Source organism: Macaca mulatta, chromosome 20 (genome assembly GCF_049350105.2).
Source record: "Macaca mulatta isolate MMU2019108-1 chromosome 20, T2T-MMU8v2.0, whole genome shotgun sequence".
Taxonomy (NCBI): Eukaryota; Metazoa; Chordata; class Mammalia; order Primates; family Cercopithecidae; genus Macaca; species Macaca mulatta.
The window spans coordinates 84,172,392-84,188,715 of NC_133425.1; the positions used below are offsets into that span (position 1 = coordinate 84,172,392).

Consider the following 16,324-nt stretch of genomic DNA (forward strand, 5'->3'; position numbering starts at 1 on the left):
CACACAGGAGGAAGGGTGGACAAACACACCCAGGCACTTCGGGGTCCAGGACTCCCCTGCCTGAGGCCGCTCCCGGACCGGTGGGGCTCACAGATGGGCATGGCCCGAGCCCCCTTCCTGCTTTTGGGGGTGGAGCTGTGGCACCCAGAGCCGGCCTTGTTCTTGACTCTTCCTGGGCCCATTTTAGCCGCCCATCCACAGGCAAAGGAAACCACAGGGGGTGGCTGAGGCAGCCGCTGTCCCTCTTTAGCCTGAACCTGAGGAAGGAGAAGCAGCCCCAGCTATATATACCCACAGAAAAATAGTGTGCAGATTGGAGCCTGGTAAACAGCCGGCAGCCAAACCCTGCCGGCCCGTCAGAGGGAGCCTGAAATACTCCCTGTAATTATGCTATTAAAACACACCCGAAAAATTGATCCACCCCACTCAGCAAAGGCTCCTGAGACAACGGCGGGGAATCGGGTGGCCACGCACGTCGGCCTAAGGGGCCCTGGCAGCACCCGGCAGGACAGCCGTCCACTGCACACCTCAGCGCTGGCACCCGAGACAGTCAGCGTCCCCATGGGCCCGGCACCAGAAGCTGCCCAGACCCTCACCCGCACACAGGAAGGGTCCCTGCAACCCAGCGTCCACCATGGAGAAACATGAACGTGAGCAAAAATATGGCCTGCGGTGGGTGTGTGACCCCACACAGAAGGGCGTGAGGCTCGTGCGCCATCCTACACACTGGGAACCACCCACACACTCAGGCATCCAGCAGCCGCCGAGGCACAAGGCTGTGCCCCAAGGAAGGCACCGGGGGAAGCGGCCGTTCCAGCTAGGAGAGAAACCCAGAGAGCAGGGGCAGGTGGGGTGCATGGTGCATCCACCAGAGGCCTCCTGCTGGGAACAAGGGAGGACAGAGGTTCAAAGGGTTAAAAAGGGAATGTAATCTGATTTGCGCCTTCACTTTTTTTTTTTTTTTGAGACAGAGGCTCACTCTGTCCCCCAGGCTGGAGTGCAGTGGCGAAATCTCAGCTTGCTGCAACCTCCACCTTCTGGGTTCAAGCGATTCTCCTGTCTCAGCCTCCTAAGTAGCTGGGATTACAGGTGCGTGCCACCACGCCCAGCTAATTTTTGTATTTTTAGCTGAGATGGATTTTGCCATGTTGGTCAGGCTGCTCAAGAACTCCTGACCTCTGGCCGGGCGCGGTGGCTCAAGCCTGTAATCCCAGCACTTTGGGAGGCCGAGACGGGCGGATCACGAGGTCAGGAGATCGAGACCATCCTGGCTAACACGGTGAAACCCCGTCTCTACTAAAAAATACAAAAAACTAGCCGGCCGAGGTGGCAGACGCCTGTGGTCCCAGCTACTTGGGAGGCTGAGGCAGGAAAATGGCGTGAACCCGGGAGGCGGAGCTTGCAGTGAGCTGAGATCCGGCCACTGCACTCCAGCCTGGGTGACAGCGCGAGACTCTGTCTCAAAAAAAAAAAAAAAAAAAAAAAAAAGAACTCCTGACCTCAGGTGATCCACCTGCCTCAGCCTCGCAAAGTGCTGGGATTACAGGTGTGAGCCACCGCGCCTGGCAAGGGACCCTGTTTTGGGTGGCGTTCGGGGGGGGCCCCATTTTCCTGGCACTTTTCTTTCCCTGCCTGTGCTGAGCACTGCACTTCATGAATAAACAGCAACGGTGCATCCAGAACAGTGCGGGGCCCACAGCCTCCTTTCCTGACTAGCTTGGGAGGGAGAGCAGCGAGCTCCAGCCACACCCCCCACACCCACCTCCACTGGCCCTGAACCAGAACTTGGACTTCTGGCTGCTGCCCAGAGCTCTGTCCCACAGGACCTGCGTGAGCGGATACATGAATGAATCCGAGTGGTCGGGAATCTGCAGTGGGGTGGGCCGGGCTGCAGACGCCCCTGGGGACACGCTGCGTGTGCAGTTTGAGGGAGGCCGACGGCCCCACAGGTCCCAAGGAGCCTCTGTGCTCCTGGGAACTGCGCTGTGTGCCCCGGGACCAGGTGGTGAGCGGCTCCTTCCCCTCAGCTTCATGGAGGCCCGACAGACCCCCGGCCACTGCGGCCACCGCGGCACGCAGCGCAGCTGGGAAAGCCCACGTTCCGGGTCTCCTGGTCCATGACTGTGCGAGAAATTCTGAGCCTTCCAGTGGGGAGAGCTGTCCCACCCCTGCTCCCACCCAGCCTGGGTGTGAGATCCAAAGCCCGAGAGACCTGAGACTTGGAAGCGGCTGTGAAGCTTTTACGGTGTCACTTACAGGGGAGGAAACCCAGACCCAGAGAAGCGGCTGAGGGCCCTGCACATTCAGAGCAAGACAGAGTCTGCTGCTGCCCACGAGCCACCACCAGGTCGGCCACACCTCCACCTGCCCCCGTCCTCCCAGTGACCCTGTACCCCAAGTCCTCTTCAGATGCCTCTGCCAGCAGGTGTGGGACTCAACTGCCAAGGAGCGGAGAAGCCTTCGCCCCGGGCCTGTCCCTTCCCACCAGTGTGATCTTGGGTGTGTGAATTCACTTCCCTCACCCCAGAGTCCTCATCCAAAACGTAGGCTCAACAGCCGCACCCTGAGGCCGACGGGGGAGCTCAAAGGTCAAGAGCAGGACAGAAGGCAGATGTGGAGGATGTGGGCGGGGTTGGGGGAAGGGGGGTCCTGCCTCACAGTCACCGGGAGACTCAGGCCTCTAGGCAGACTAAGGCAGAGCGGGGCAGGGGCTGGCTGGGAACAGCTTGCCTTTCAGAAGAACACAGGACAGATACCCAGCAAGGGTCTGTCCATGCCAGATGTGTGTGTGGGACGCGGTGCTGGCTTCTAAACTGCTCTGTGAGCTAGGATTCTCTACCACAAGGAAGGGCAAACTTGCTTCTGGAACCAGAAGAAAAAGCATATATAAACAAAAGCAAAAGTCTAATTGTCAGCTGGGTGCCGTGGCTCATGCCTGTAACCCCAGCGCTTTCGGAGGCTGAGGCGGGCAGATCACTTAAGGTCAGGAGTTCAAGGCCAGCCTGGCCAATGTGGTGAAACCCCATCTCTACTAAAAATCCAAAAATTAGGTATGGTGGTACACACCTGTAATCCCAGCTACTCAGGAGGCTGAAGCAGGAGGATGGCTTGAGCCCTGCAGGCTGAAGTTGCAGTGAGCCAAAATCATGCCATTACACTCCAGCCTGGGCAACAGAGTGAGCCTCTGTCTTGAAGAAGAAGGAAAAAAAAAAAAAAAAAAGTCTGATTGTCTATTTCTAAAATAGCTAAAGAGAAGGCTAACATTTTGTTGAATTGAAAAGGGGATTTCTGAGGCCAGAGAGGCCAGGAATGGCTTCCTGCGAGATGCGGCTCTCACAGGACCCTGGAGACCGCGGTGGCCCCATCTCAGGAGTGGGCTGCAGAGGGCAGATTAGGCCGGCAAGGCCTAATAAGACCCACGGTGGTTCCCCTTCATCTTTGAGCACTGAAAGCAAACGCACTGCAGAGTCAGCACAGGAGAAACACCGCCCAGGAAGCCGCCTTGGGGCCAGGATCAGAGACTGTGCACCCCCACCCGCCCCCAGAGGACACTTCCTCTCTGTGGGACCCTGGCAGCTGGGGCTGGAGCTCCCTGTGTCCTGGGCATCAGTGACCCACTGTGGGATGGTCACCCGCCATGACCCATCCTCAGCTCCTGGGCAGTCCCCGGCCCCTTCCCCAAACGCGCACACATGTGCACACTCACACCTGCAGCCCTCGGTGCAGTCAGCCAGGCCCCACGCCCTCCCGCTGACTCATCCAGCCTCCAGGCCCAGCATGGAGACACAGCATGCCCCTCTGCCATGCCAGGGAACTGATGCTCAGAAGGGGCCCCCAAGCTACAGAGAAAAGCAGCCCCCCATCCTACTCTGCCACGGCCATGCTGTTCCCAGCACCCTCAGATGGGACAGGCCAGGGTTCTGTGCAGGTCCTGAGACCCCAGCACAGGCCTCCGAGGGGTGACTCGGCCGTGCTGGGCTTGGCGGCTCCGCACTGCTGAGTGACTGTGAGCCAAGTGCCTGCTGTTCCCCAGGCCTCTATGTTCTCATCCCAGAGGCAGAACGAGACCCCTTCTTGGCTGCCTCCCAGGGGTGGTGAGACTCTGATGGTGACAATGGTCTGAAAAAGGAGGAAGCATCCCCCATGCTAACTGGTGACACTTCTCAGTGACAATCAGCCTGAAGGAGGCGACGCCCAGCTTGCCAGCCGTGGGTGTGCCCCTAGGCTGTGCCACGAGGCACCCTGAAAAGCAGAAGCCATATTGTCAGCCCACGTGGGTGTCCCACAGTCCGTGACACAGTGGCTCCTCTCTCACCACCTGGCTTTCCGCAGCCCTGTCTAGATTTCCCACAGACAAAAGAAGAGGTGCAGTCCTGTTCTACCAGAATCACAAATGTCCTGCCTTTTGTTTTGTTTTGTTTTGAGACAGGGTCTGTCACCCAGGCTGGAGTGCAGTGACGCAATCATGGCTCACTGTACCTCCACCTTCTCGACTCAAACAATCCTCCCACCTTGGCCTCCTGAGTAGCTGGGACTACAGGTGTACCACCAACACGCCCAGTTAATTTTTAAATATTTTTCGTAGAGATGGGGATCTCTACATCGCCCAGGCTGCTCTCGAATGGCTAGGCTCAAGCAATCCTCCCACCTTGGCCTCCTGACACTCTGAGATTACAGACGTGAGCCATTGCACCTGGCCCTGCCCTGACATCTCTCTAGAAGAGATGGGCCCTGATCCCCGAAGGCTCCAGGAACAGGTGAGACTGCTGAAGGAGGCCTCTGCTCCCTGTGGGCGGGGGCAGCTCCCTGCTGGATTTTTGGGTAATGATCTTGCTCTGGAGTGGGAGGGCGTGGGGGCCGGGGCACCCCAGGATGACTCAAACCTTCACCAGGCACTGTCTGAGCCAGCATAGGCACACACTGACTAATGCCTTCTGAAGGCCTCATTCATTTCCAAAACACCGTAGAACTAACTGCTTCCAGCCAAAGCTCACCAGAGAGGGAGGGGGCACTCCAAAGACAGCAAAGCCAGTGTCCCACCTCCGGCCAGGCCAGCAGAACCTGCACATTGCCAGTCCGTCTGGTGCTGCCCACACCCCAGGGCCAGAGAGCCTGACTCAGGAGTCCCAGCCAGCAGGCAGGCAGGCAGGCAGGCAGGCAGGCAGGCAGGCAGGCAGGCAGGCAGGGCTCTTGGCCAGCTCCACATCCACCTCCCCCAGGCACTTGAGAGAAAACACTGAGGCCCAGGCCCCACGCCCCATCCCCAGACACAGAATCACTGTGGGGTATGGCCTGGGCTTCAGCACTTTTCAAATTAATAGACTTCATTTGGGGCCAGTTTTAGGTTTACAGAAAGTACCTTACAGAGTCAGTCATCATTATTCTTTAAAAGTTTCACAGGAGACTCTGACACGTGGCCTGGGGTGAGCACCCCTGGGCTACCTCCCCATCCTCCCCAAGGAGGCCAAAAGCAAGAACGGTGATCCCTCCCCCAGATCCCCCATGAGGATAGCAATCGAGAAGGCAGAACCCAGGCCCCCTGACCAGTGCCCAGAGTGCAGCAAACCACATCCGCCACAGAGTCCGCTCAACACCTGTTTAGGCACAGCCCAGGAACTAAGGATGGCTTTTACATTTTGTACTGGCTGGAAAAATACCAGAAGATGATGATGTTGTGACATAAAAATATTTGCCATCTGGTCTTTTAAAGAAAAACATTGCCAACTCTGCCCAAGGAGCAGTCGCCGTCTGAAGGGGGCATTCCCTGCAGGAAGGACCCCCACTCTCAGACACAAGAGGAAATGGAACGATCGGTGTGAACGGGACGTTTCAGAAGCTTTCCTGTTTCCCTCTCCAAGGCCTGTCAGCTCCAGACTCTGCCTCTGTGCCCAGCTGTCCTGCTTGTTTTTAAGGCACAGGAAGGAACACAGCCGGGCCCTGTTTACGGCTTCTGACCCCACACTGGGAGCAGGTCCCAGGCTGCCCAGTTCACACAGGGCGACCGCACTGAAGAGAGTCGCTCAAAACCTCTCCTCTCCAGGCTCAATGGTTTTCATTGATTCCTGTCTAGAAAATCGTCCCCAAGTTTCACCACCTTTCCGTGCGACCGATCAAAACATAGTCTGTCCGGGAGCCTCACGCAGGCGGCCCTAGATCCCCAACGCTAGCGCTGGGCGAGCTCCCACCTGGAGCCAGGCAAGGGCTCTGGAAGGGCTTTTAGAATCAAAACGCCCCACCTGCCGGGTCCATGGCGGACTCCCAATGCAAACCATCCCACTTGTCCGTGGGTTAATTTCATCTGACTGCTTCCCAGCTCAGTCACACGTGGGGAGCCCCGGGCAGAGGGCGCGGGCCCTGAGTCCCGGGTAGGCCGTGGAGCACCAGGCACACGGGTGTGCTTCGCGAAAGGGAAACCACCGCCCGGCAAGCAGGGAACACAGATGCCAGGACTGGGGACCCCTGCTCCGCCCTGACACCAGGCCGCAGCCTCCGGGGGTGTCCACTCCCCCAGACCAGGGCAGAGGCCGGACCCCGCCCCTGCGAGACTGAGCCCAGTAGGGCAAGGGAGGACCAGGGAGGAACCCACACTATTTTTTTCCAAAGTGTGGGACCGCCTCAGTCCGGCAGAGGGGGGTGCAGTGGTGAACGGGGCTGGGCCCTGGGCACGGACGTTCGTTGGGCTCGGGAAGCTCCAAATTAAACAGCTCCAGGCAGGAAGCCCGCCTTCTCCCAGCCTGTCAGGAAGTCCTGATGCAACTTTGCGCTTTTTTTTTTTTTTAAACACGAAAGAGAAAAAGAGATTCGTGCTCCCCCCACCACCGCTCCGGCCCTTCCCACCGGGGCAAACATCGCCTCGCCCGGCGGCCCCCTCTCCGCAGCGCCCCGGCGGAGACGCCAGCCGCGCTATCGCGGGCGCTCGCTCGGCCTCCCCCGTGGGCACGCGGTGCCGTCTCCCCCACCCGCCGCCGCCCTTCCAGCCCGGCCCTGGGACAGGAGCCCCGCCGCCGCCTGCCGCGCTCATGCTTCAGGAATGCGGGCGCCCGGGTCGCGCGTCCCTGGGAATCTCCGCGCCCGCCCGCAGCCCTCGCCCCGGCCGGCGTCGTCCGGTGTCCAGGCCGTGGGGAGCCGAGACGCAGCCCCCTCCCACCGTCCCCCGGCGCCCGCCCCCACTCACCCGCCAGCAGCGCGCAGGGCAGCAGCAGCCAGTACAGGACCGCGCCGAGCACGTGCGGTTCCATGGCTGGAGGGCCCAGGGCCCGGCCCGGACCGTGCGGACGCCGCGGCGCTATGGGGCGGTGTGGGGGCCCCGGGACCGGCGCGCCATGGCTGACCCGCGGGGACCCGCGCGCCGCCTTCTCCTCTTCCTCGTCCTCCTCCTCGGGCCGCCCCGCCGGTGCCGACGTCCCGGGCCCGCGCTCGCTCAGGCGTCCGCCCTGCCCCTCGGCGGAGCGCAGCGCTCGGCTCACTGGGGCCGAGCTGGGCCGGACGGCGGCTCCCGCCCTCCCCGCCCCGCGGGCCTTTATAAGCTCGGCCCCCGCCCGCCCTCCCCGGCGTGCCCGCCTCCGCGCTTCCCCGACGGCCAGGCGCGCCCAGGCACCCCCTCCGCCGTCCCGCGCGGCCCGTCCCCCCTCCGGCCTGCCCTAGTGCGTGGGGTCTGGAGACCCCCGACCCGCGCTGGCCCGGAGCGGACCCCTCCCCTCCCGCAGCCTTGGCCCCGCGGCTCCGAGCGTGCGCGGCGGTGGGCAGGGGCGCTTCTCGCCGGGCAGGCCGGGGCCGGGGCCCGGGCTCTACAGAAGGGGTCCCGGGGCCTCTGGCTCCCCCAGGCAGCGCCCCACGCGCAACTGCACCCCGCGTGCCCCAGCGACTTTCGCTTTGCGCCCCGAGGCGCGAGCACGCAGCGCCCCCTGGGGACCGTGGGGAGGCTCGGAGCTCCCGCGGCGGCCGGGCCTCGTGGTCCCGGAGGGAGCACGCGGGATGCTCGCGTCCCAGCAGTGCCGCGATCCGCATTGGTCTGAAGGGGGCTCCGGGGCCGCTCCCAGCCAGGCCCGCCGCCGCGCGCGGCTTTGCCCGGGTCGCTCTGGCGTGAGACGGTGAGAGTGAGAGCCACGGCCTGTGCACCTGCTGCCGCGGCGCCCTGCCACAGAGAGGTGGGGTCTGAGTCCAGGGTGTTCGGGACCCTCACCCAGGCCACCTCAGTTTGGCCTTCGTCTGCCCTTGATATGGGCACAGAAAGGAAGAGGGGGAAGAGCTCTACACAATTGGGCTCCGTCCATGGCTCCCAAACTCAGCTGCGTAAGGGAGTGAGTAAGGCTGGGGGGACTGTGGCCACTGAGCCTCAAGACACTGGCAACTCATGAGAGCCCAACACAAGCCCACACTCTCCAGCTCAAAAAGAAAAAAAAAAAAGGTAGCAGGGCAGTGGCCCAGGCCTGTAATCCCAGCACTTTGGAGGGCTGAGGCAAAGGGGTAGGGTGGGGGGGGGGGATCACTTGATGTTGGGAGTTGGAGACCAGCCTGGCCAACACGGTGAAACCCTGTTTCTACTAAAAATACAAAAATTAGCCAGGCTTTGTGGCGCACACCTGTAATCCCAGCTACTCAGGAGGCTGAGGCAGGAAAATCGCTTGAACCTGGGAGGTGGAGGTTGCAGTGAGCCAAGATCATGCTGCTGCACTCCAGCCTGAGTGACAAGAGCGAAACTCCATTAAAAAAGAAAGAAAAAAAAAAAAAAACAGAAATGGAGATTTTCATGGGAAGTCTACTGTTTAAAGGCTGATTTAGGCCAGGCGCGGTGGCTCACGCCTGTAATCCCCACACTTTGGGAGGCCGAGGTGGGTGGATCACGAGGTCAGGAGATCGAGACCATCCTGGCTAACACACTGAAACCCGGTCTCTACTAAAAATACAAAAATTAGCCGGGCGTGGGGGCAGGCGCCTGTAGTCCCAGCTACTCAGGAGGCTGGGTCAGGAGAATGGTGTGAACCCAGCAGGCGGAGCTTGCAGTGTGCCGAGACTCTCTCTCAAAGAAGGCTGATTTACTTTCTCTCCAAGTGTCACCTTCTGCTCAGGCTTTGAAAAGTTGCTGCAGAGGTGGGGAAGTCTGGGAGCTTGCCCTGCAGATGGACTTGCAAAGGTGGAGGATGTCCTAGAACTGTTAAAGTAGCAAAAGTAGAAAAAACTCTCCCCCCACAGTTGCCTGTCAAAGGATAGTGTGTCTGGCAGTGGAGGGCTACACAGCAGGTTAAAAAGAGAATCCGGCTGTGTGTTTTGTATCCACGTGGAGCAATTGCTAAGATACAGTGTTACTATGTAGCAGCAGTTAGAGAGAATCCTGCAATGGCTCTGTTATCAAGGAGGAACAATTGCTAAGTTACAGTGTTACAATTGGGAAAAGCAATCAGGTACACTGAGGTCCATGCTTACCCACTTGGGGTGGGAGGGAGACCTGGTCTTCACCTATACCCTTTGGTGCTGTTTTAATATTTTGCTTCATACATAATTCACTTATTCACAAAACAAAATTAGCAAAATGGAGATAAAGACACTGAAAAAGATCTCTGCTTGCCAGCCAGGGAGAGGTGGGGCGGGCAGGGGCAGGGGAGCCTGCCTGTGCCCAGTCCACTGCCCATTCAGGAATTTGGACCGTGTTCAAACTCAATTGCTGTTGCAGAAGAGGATGCTGAGGGCCAAAGCGGGATAACCATTTTCCAAAGGAATAGACCAGCCTTTGCACCCAGCTTTCCAGATTCCAAGTCCAAAGTCACTCCTGTCCCACTGCCCCACAGCTGGGAGCCCTTTCTCAACTTGCTGTTGCTTTTTATTTTTGTCGCTGTTTAAAACAGTGATTTATTTTTTATTTTATTGTATTTTCTTGAGACAAAGTCTCCCACTGTTGTCCAGGCTGGAGTGCAGTGGAGCAATCTCGGCTCACTGCATCCTCCGCCTCCCGAGTTCAAGTGATTCTCCTGTCTCAACCTCCCAAGTAGCTGGGATTACAGGCATGTGCCACCACACCTGGCCAACTTTTGTATTTTTAGTAGAGATGGGGTTTCAAAATCTTGGCCAGGTCTTGAACTCCTGAACTCAAATGATCCGCCCACCTCGACCTCCCAAACTGCTGCGATTACAGGTGTGAGCCACCACACCTGGCCAGTGATTTACTCTTGGGAGAGCAACAATGGTCAGGTCCCCTTGGGAGAGAGGAAAAGCCAGGGCAAGAGGGGTCAGAGGGACTTTAGGCTTTATCACGCAGGTTGTAACTTTTTCCCCAATGATACTATAATCATCACTACTTGACTATACTTAAAATTTAATTTCAGGCTGGGTGTGGTGGCTCACGCCTGTAATCCCAACACTTTAAGGGGCTGAGGCAGGAGGATGTCTTGTGGCCGGGAGTTGGAGACCAGCCTGGATAACACAGCAAGACCCCATCTCTACAAAAAATAAAAATTAGCCAGGCATGCCAGCCAGGCACTGTGGCTCATGCCTGTAATCCCAGCATTTTGGGAGGCTAAGGTGGGTAGATCACGAGGTCAGGAGTTTGAGACCACCCTGGCCAACATGGTGAAACCATGTCTCTACTAAAAATACAAAAATTAGCCAGGCGTGGCAGCAGACACCTGTAATCCCAGCTACTCAGGAGGCTGAGGCAGGAGAATTGCTTGAACCCAGGAGGCAGAGGTTGCAGTGAGCCAAGGCCGCGCCATTGCACTCCAGCCTGGGTGACAGAGTGAGACTCTGTCTCAAAAAAAAAAAAAAAAAAAAAAAAAAAAATTAGCTAGACGTGGTGGTGCCTGCCTGTGGTCCCAGCTACTTATGAGGCTGAGGTAGGAGGATCTCTAGATCCCAGGAGGTGGCGGCTGCAGTGAGTAGTGATGATGCCACTGCACTCCGGCCTGGGCAATAGAGCAAGACTCTGTCTCAAAAATAATAATAATTTTGGCCGGGCACTGTGGCTCACACGTGCAACCCCAGCACTTTGGGAGGCCAAGGTGGGTGGATCATTTGAGGTTAGGGTTTCAAGACCAGCCTGGCCAACATAGTGAAACCCCGTCTCTACTAAAAATACAAAAATTAGCCAGGCATTGTAGCGCATGCCTGTAGTTCCAACTACTCAGAAGGCTGAGGCAGGAGAATCACTTGATCCCAGGAGGCAGAGGTTGCAGTGAGCCAAGACCGCGCCATTGCACTCCAACCTGGGCGACAGAGCGAGACTCCGTCTCAAAAATAAATAAATAATAATGTTAAGAGGAAACAACTCCAGAGTCTGTTAATGGAGTGTAGAAACGAAATGTGGTCTGTTCATACAATCTGATATTATTTGTCCATAAAAAGAAATGAAACTTGGCCGGGCGCGGTGGCTGAAGCCTGTAATCCCAGCACTTTGGGAGGCCGAGACGGGCGGATCACGAGGTCAGGAGATCGAGACCATCCTGGCTAACACAGTGAAACCCCGTCTCTACTAAAAATACAAAAACTTAGCCGGGCGAGGTGGCAGGCACCTGTAGTCCCAGCTACTCGGGAGGCTGAGGCAGGAGAATGGCGTGAACCCGGGAGGCGGAGCTTGCAGTGAGCTGAGATCCGGCCACTGCACTCCAGCCTGGGTGACAGAGCGAGACTCCGTCTCAAAAAAAAAAAAAAAAAAAAAAAAAAGAAATGAAACTCTGATGTGTGCACTACAAGGGGATGAACTTCTCTGTGTGTGTGTGAGACGGGGTCCTGCTCTGTCACCCAAGCTACCAGGCTAGAGTGCAGTGGTACAATGATGGCTCATTGTAATCTGGAACTCTCAGGCTCAAGGAAGCCTCCCACCTCAGCCTCCCAAGTAACTGGAACTACAGACATGCACCGCCACACCCTGCTAATTTTTTTTCCCCATAGAGATGGGGTCTTGCTATGTTGCCCAGTCTGGTCTCAAACTCCCAGACTCAAGTGATCCTCCTGCCTTGACCTCCCAAGGTGCTGGATCACAGGTGTGAGCCACCACACCAGCATGGGGCTGGACCTTGAGCACAGGATGTGGACGGAAGAGAGCCAGGCACAGAGGGAAGGCACCGTGTAGCTCTGTGTATGTGAAATGTCTATGGAGCCAGAGAGCAGAAGGTAGTTACCAGGCCAGAGGGGGAAGTGGACAGCTATTGTTTAATGGTGACAGAGTTTCTCTTTGGGGTGATGAAAAGGTTCTGGAAATAGTAGTGGTTATACAACATTGTAAACATGCTTAATGCCTTAAAATGATTTAAAAGGTACATTTATATTATATATTTTTACCATGATAGACAATTTTAAGAAATATGTACATGGTTAAAACAATTTTCAGGCTGGGTGCAGTGGCTTGTGCCTGTAATCCCAGCACTTTGGGAGGCCAAAGTGGGAGGATCACCTGAGGTCACAAGTTCGAGACCAGCCTGGCCAACATGGCAAAACCCCGTCTCAGCTAAAACTACAAAATTAGCTGTGCGTGGTGGTGCATGCCTGTAATCCCAGCTACTTGGGAGGCTGAGGCAGGAGAATCGCTTGAACCCAGGAGGCAGAGGTTGCAGTGAGTCGAGACTGTGCCATTGCACTCCAGCCTGGGCAATGAGAGTGAAGCTCCATCTCAAAAACAAACACAAACACAAACAAACAACAATTTTCAAGCAGTCGACTCTACACCTCCCTTGCAGCCAGGATCCCTCCCCAGAGGCAACCACAGTCTCCGTGTCTTCCGCATATTGCTTTCCTGACTCCTTGTCAGGGACTGTGAGATTCGGGGACTTCTTGTTTTATATCCCTGAGTGAATTTCCATTGGGTTCCCCAGCCTCCCTTTCCTGGAAACCAAGAACAGGAACTGATCAGCAGGGCACAAGCACCTGCCTGCTCCTGCTGAGGGTCCTGGGTTCCTCTAAGGGGCTGGTCCCAGCCGGGCACCGAGCTGGGGGCTCTGCAGACCAAACAGGCAAAAGGCCATTTATTTGCAGGCAGCAGACAGGTTCCCACTGCCTGTGCATCTGATTCCCTGCCCCACCCCCGTTCTTTCACAGCCAAAGCCGAGGGAGGAAGCCTGCGGTCACTGCTGTCACTGCCTACCTCTGCGGGAGCCAGGCCTGGTCCTCAGGGAAGCTCTGACACTGGGCAGCGTGTGCCCGAGCCATGCCCCTCACTGCCTTGAGGTCTTGGACAAGCTATAGAGCCCCAGGAGCATCAACCCCCTCGTCGCCTGTAAAGCGAGGGTCCTGCCTGCTGCTGCTCGGAGGCGGGTTGAGTGAGATGCCCACATGGAACACGCCTGAGAAACAGCATGTGCTCTCCTGCCTTTGGGGAGGACACAAACTTCAGGTACTTAGCAGACGTCGAACACACCAGCCGTGATATGCCATGATATCCTATGGGGAAGGGAGGACAGAGGAAGGGAAGAAAGGGGAGCAGAGGGGAGGCCTCACCCTCATCCCCCATGGCTGGCCTCAGTAACCATCCTCTCCCACCCACCTACCCGCCAGGAGCCGACTTGTGGGCCCCTGCCACCCTCCTACCTCAAGCAGGTATTCGGCTCCATCCATGCTCAGGGTGCTACCTCGCTGATGTCAGCAATGGACCTGCTTGGGCACCTGTGGCTTGAAGTCTGACCTGGAACCTGCCTGCGGCCTCAGCGGCCAGCTGAGGGTTAGAAGGTTGGCATTAGGACCCTGCAATGTGGCCAGGAACCATGTGACAAACCCCTACCAGCAGCAAAGGGGGCACTGAGGACCCCAAGGTGTGGCGAGGAAGCTTGGGTGAAGACGCCGATTCATCCCTGGCTCTCACCATCCCTACCTCGCCAGTGAAACCAGAGCCCAACTGATGGGAAGGACGGGGCCAACACTGAACTGGAGACCAAGGGCCCAGGCCCAGGAGCAGACGCTGCCCTGAGTGAAGATGAACCAAGTGCTCTCCTGCAGCCACCCATGTGGTCTCGGGCCCCCCTGTGATCTCATGGAGGACGTGCAGTGCTCGGGGCTTCAGAGACAGGCACAGATGGGCTGGAACCCGGACCTGCCCCGCCCTCCAAACTCAGCCCCCAGCACAGTCTCTGAGGAGCAGTGGTGGCTGCTTGGGCTGCTCGGGAGGGCACAGAATTGCTAACTGCTCCGGGCAGCAGTGGAGATGAGCTGAGCATCACCTGGGTGAAGAGAAGGAAGTCCTGGAACCAGCCTGGCCCCCAGCTCAGTGCCTGTGGGCCCCTCTGCCCTGCTGACTCACCCTCCCCCGCTTCTGGCCCAGCCAGTGGCTGGCTTTCCTGGGGCCCTGGTCAGAGCTGAAAGGAGAGCGACCAGCCCCCTGCCACCTGCCGTGTCCTGCCCACACTTCTGGGTCCAGACCCTCTGGGCCTCTTGAGGGTAGAGCAGGTGACACGTGGCCCTCGGAGTCCTGGCTTTCAGGCAGTACCCAGGACAGAGGAGGCTTTCACAGACAGCCCCTGCCTCCTCCAGCCTGAACACTCTGAGGCTCCCACGCGCATTTGGCTCTGGTGACTTTGGCCCCATGCTGATCCCGCAGATGGAGGTCACAGTGAGGCACAGAGCCCTGCGTGGGTGGCGTCCTCTCATGCCCTGGGGCTCTGGTTGGGAGCAACGAAGGGAGAAAGGAGGTCTGGGGGCATTCAGGCCCAAGCGAGCAGGACAGGGACCTCCTGTCTTCAGTCCCCTCTTGGCTCAGCACAGCGGCCACACCCCCTCCTCACTGCTCAGTCCCCCGGCACTGCACCGACCACACAGGGCCACGGGATCCCCCAGGGCCATTGTCCTCAGTCTCACCTCCCCTTGGAATGCTGTCCCCAACCTGGCAAACCCCTCCTCCACCTTCCAGCAGTGCCCACCTCTGATTCCTGACTGCCCAGAGCTCACTTCACTCTGCTTTGACCCTCTGAGGCTCCCCTAGCATGTCCTCAGGGTGTAACCGTCTGTGGCCCTGGGGTTCCCTGGAGTTATGTCTCAGGTGACCATATCCCCAGGGCCATGAGGAGGTTCACTCCATGCCTGACAAGTGACCATGAGGTCAGTGGCCACTGCAGATGACTGAACACTCACCACAGCCACAGCTCAGCGTGTCCACAGGCAGCAACGTCACGTGGGCCCTGGCCGTGGCCGAGCCCTTCCCCTGCCCACTCCTGCCCCTGCCTTCTGCTCAGAGCTTCTGTGTTGCCAGGGAAGCCGAGATGCCCACGACCCACTCATGCCCAGAGCACCATTCAGAGGGGAGCACAGCTGACCCTCCATCAATGACAGCTGGTGCGAAACGCGTCTCCTCCTCCCCTGCACGGCACGAGGCGTGTTCCTCCTGCTGCCTGGAGGACCCTCATGTGTGACTGTGTGGTCGGCTGCACGTTGAGATGGCCAGCTCCAGGACGCGCCGTCCCTGGGTTCCTGTCCATCTTGCCTCACTCCCCCTGTCCTCACTCCGCTCTGGGCTTGCCCACCTCCGCAGAATCCCAGCAGGAAGCCTCTGCCTCAGGCTCTGCCTCCCAGGCATTCGGGATTGAGAGAGCCCCTGTTGTTTCCGAGGCACTCCCAACAGCAGCTGGTCTGAGGACAGGGCAGACCCCCCAGCAGGGGCCCCTGGACAGTGATAAGGCCTCCCACACCCCCAGAGGGCAGCTCTCCCGATAGACATGTTTGCCACGTGGGCCAACCACCCTCACGCCCACTGGGAACCTCCCTCTCGGGTTCCCTGGAGCATTCCGGCCTGACCTGCTGACCTTGACCCCAAGCTGGCAGTTACTGGGGCAGAGCTCATCCCGGGGAACACTCCACACCTGCAGCAGGGCCACACCGTCCCCAGGCAGGAACGCCTCCCACCGGCAAGCCTCGAACCCGAGGTGTAAAAGCTGTGACAGTCCATGGGGGTTTCACCTGGGAAGTCTCCTGGTCCCATTACAAAAAGAAAGCAAGCAGCCCAGGCCTCTTTATATTCCCGCCCACTCCCTACGCCCCCTATATTCCCATCCATTGCTACTTGAGTTGACCTTTATGAGAAGAGTCATTGACCCAGGGGCGTGAGTTATATCACCTGGAGCTTGGGTTCTACTACCTGGGGCAAGATGATATCACCTGGAGCTTGGGTTGTATTATCTGGAGGTAAGGTTTTATTTTATTTTATTTTGTTCTTTTTAATAATAAAATAAAATATCTCATGCGTTATTTTTGATATCTCACTCCATCGCCCAGGCTGGAGTGCAGTGGTGTTATCTTGGCTCACTGCAACCTCCACCTCCCAAGTTCAAGCAATTCTCCTGCCTCAGCCTCCTGAGTAGCTGGGCAGTGCCTGACCCCTCACCCAGCTAATTTTTGTATTTTTAGTAGAGACAGG

The 16,324-nt window shown here is 58.0% G+C and overlaps 1 protein-coding gene across 4 annotated transcripts in view; it reads right to left on the bottom strand.

Annotated features, from left to right (window-relative positions):
- PIEZO1 (piezo type mechanosensitive ion channel component 1) overlaps positions 1-7,505 on the bottom strand; it is a 67,293-nt gene extending 59,788 nt beyond the window's left edge. For 2 of the 4 annotated variants that reach the window (XM_028841100.2, XM_028841099.2), the window contains exon 1: positions 7,175-7,505. In XM_028841100.2, coding sequence (XP_028696933.2) covers positions 7,175-7,238 — 64 coding nt within the window. In that variant the 5' untranslated portion in view covers positions 7,239-7,505. The remainder of the gene's footprint in view (positions 1-7,174) is intronic. The other 2 variants (XM_077986695.1, XM_077986694.1) reach the window with 1 other exon arrangement.
- Between the last annotated feature and the right edge of the window lie 8,819 nt (positions 7,506-16,324).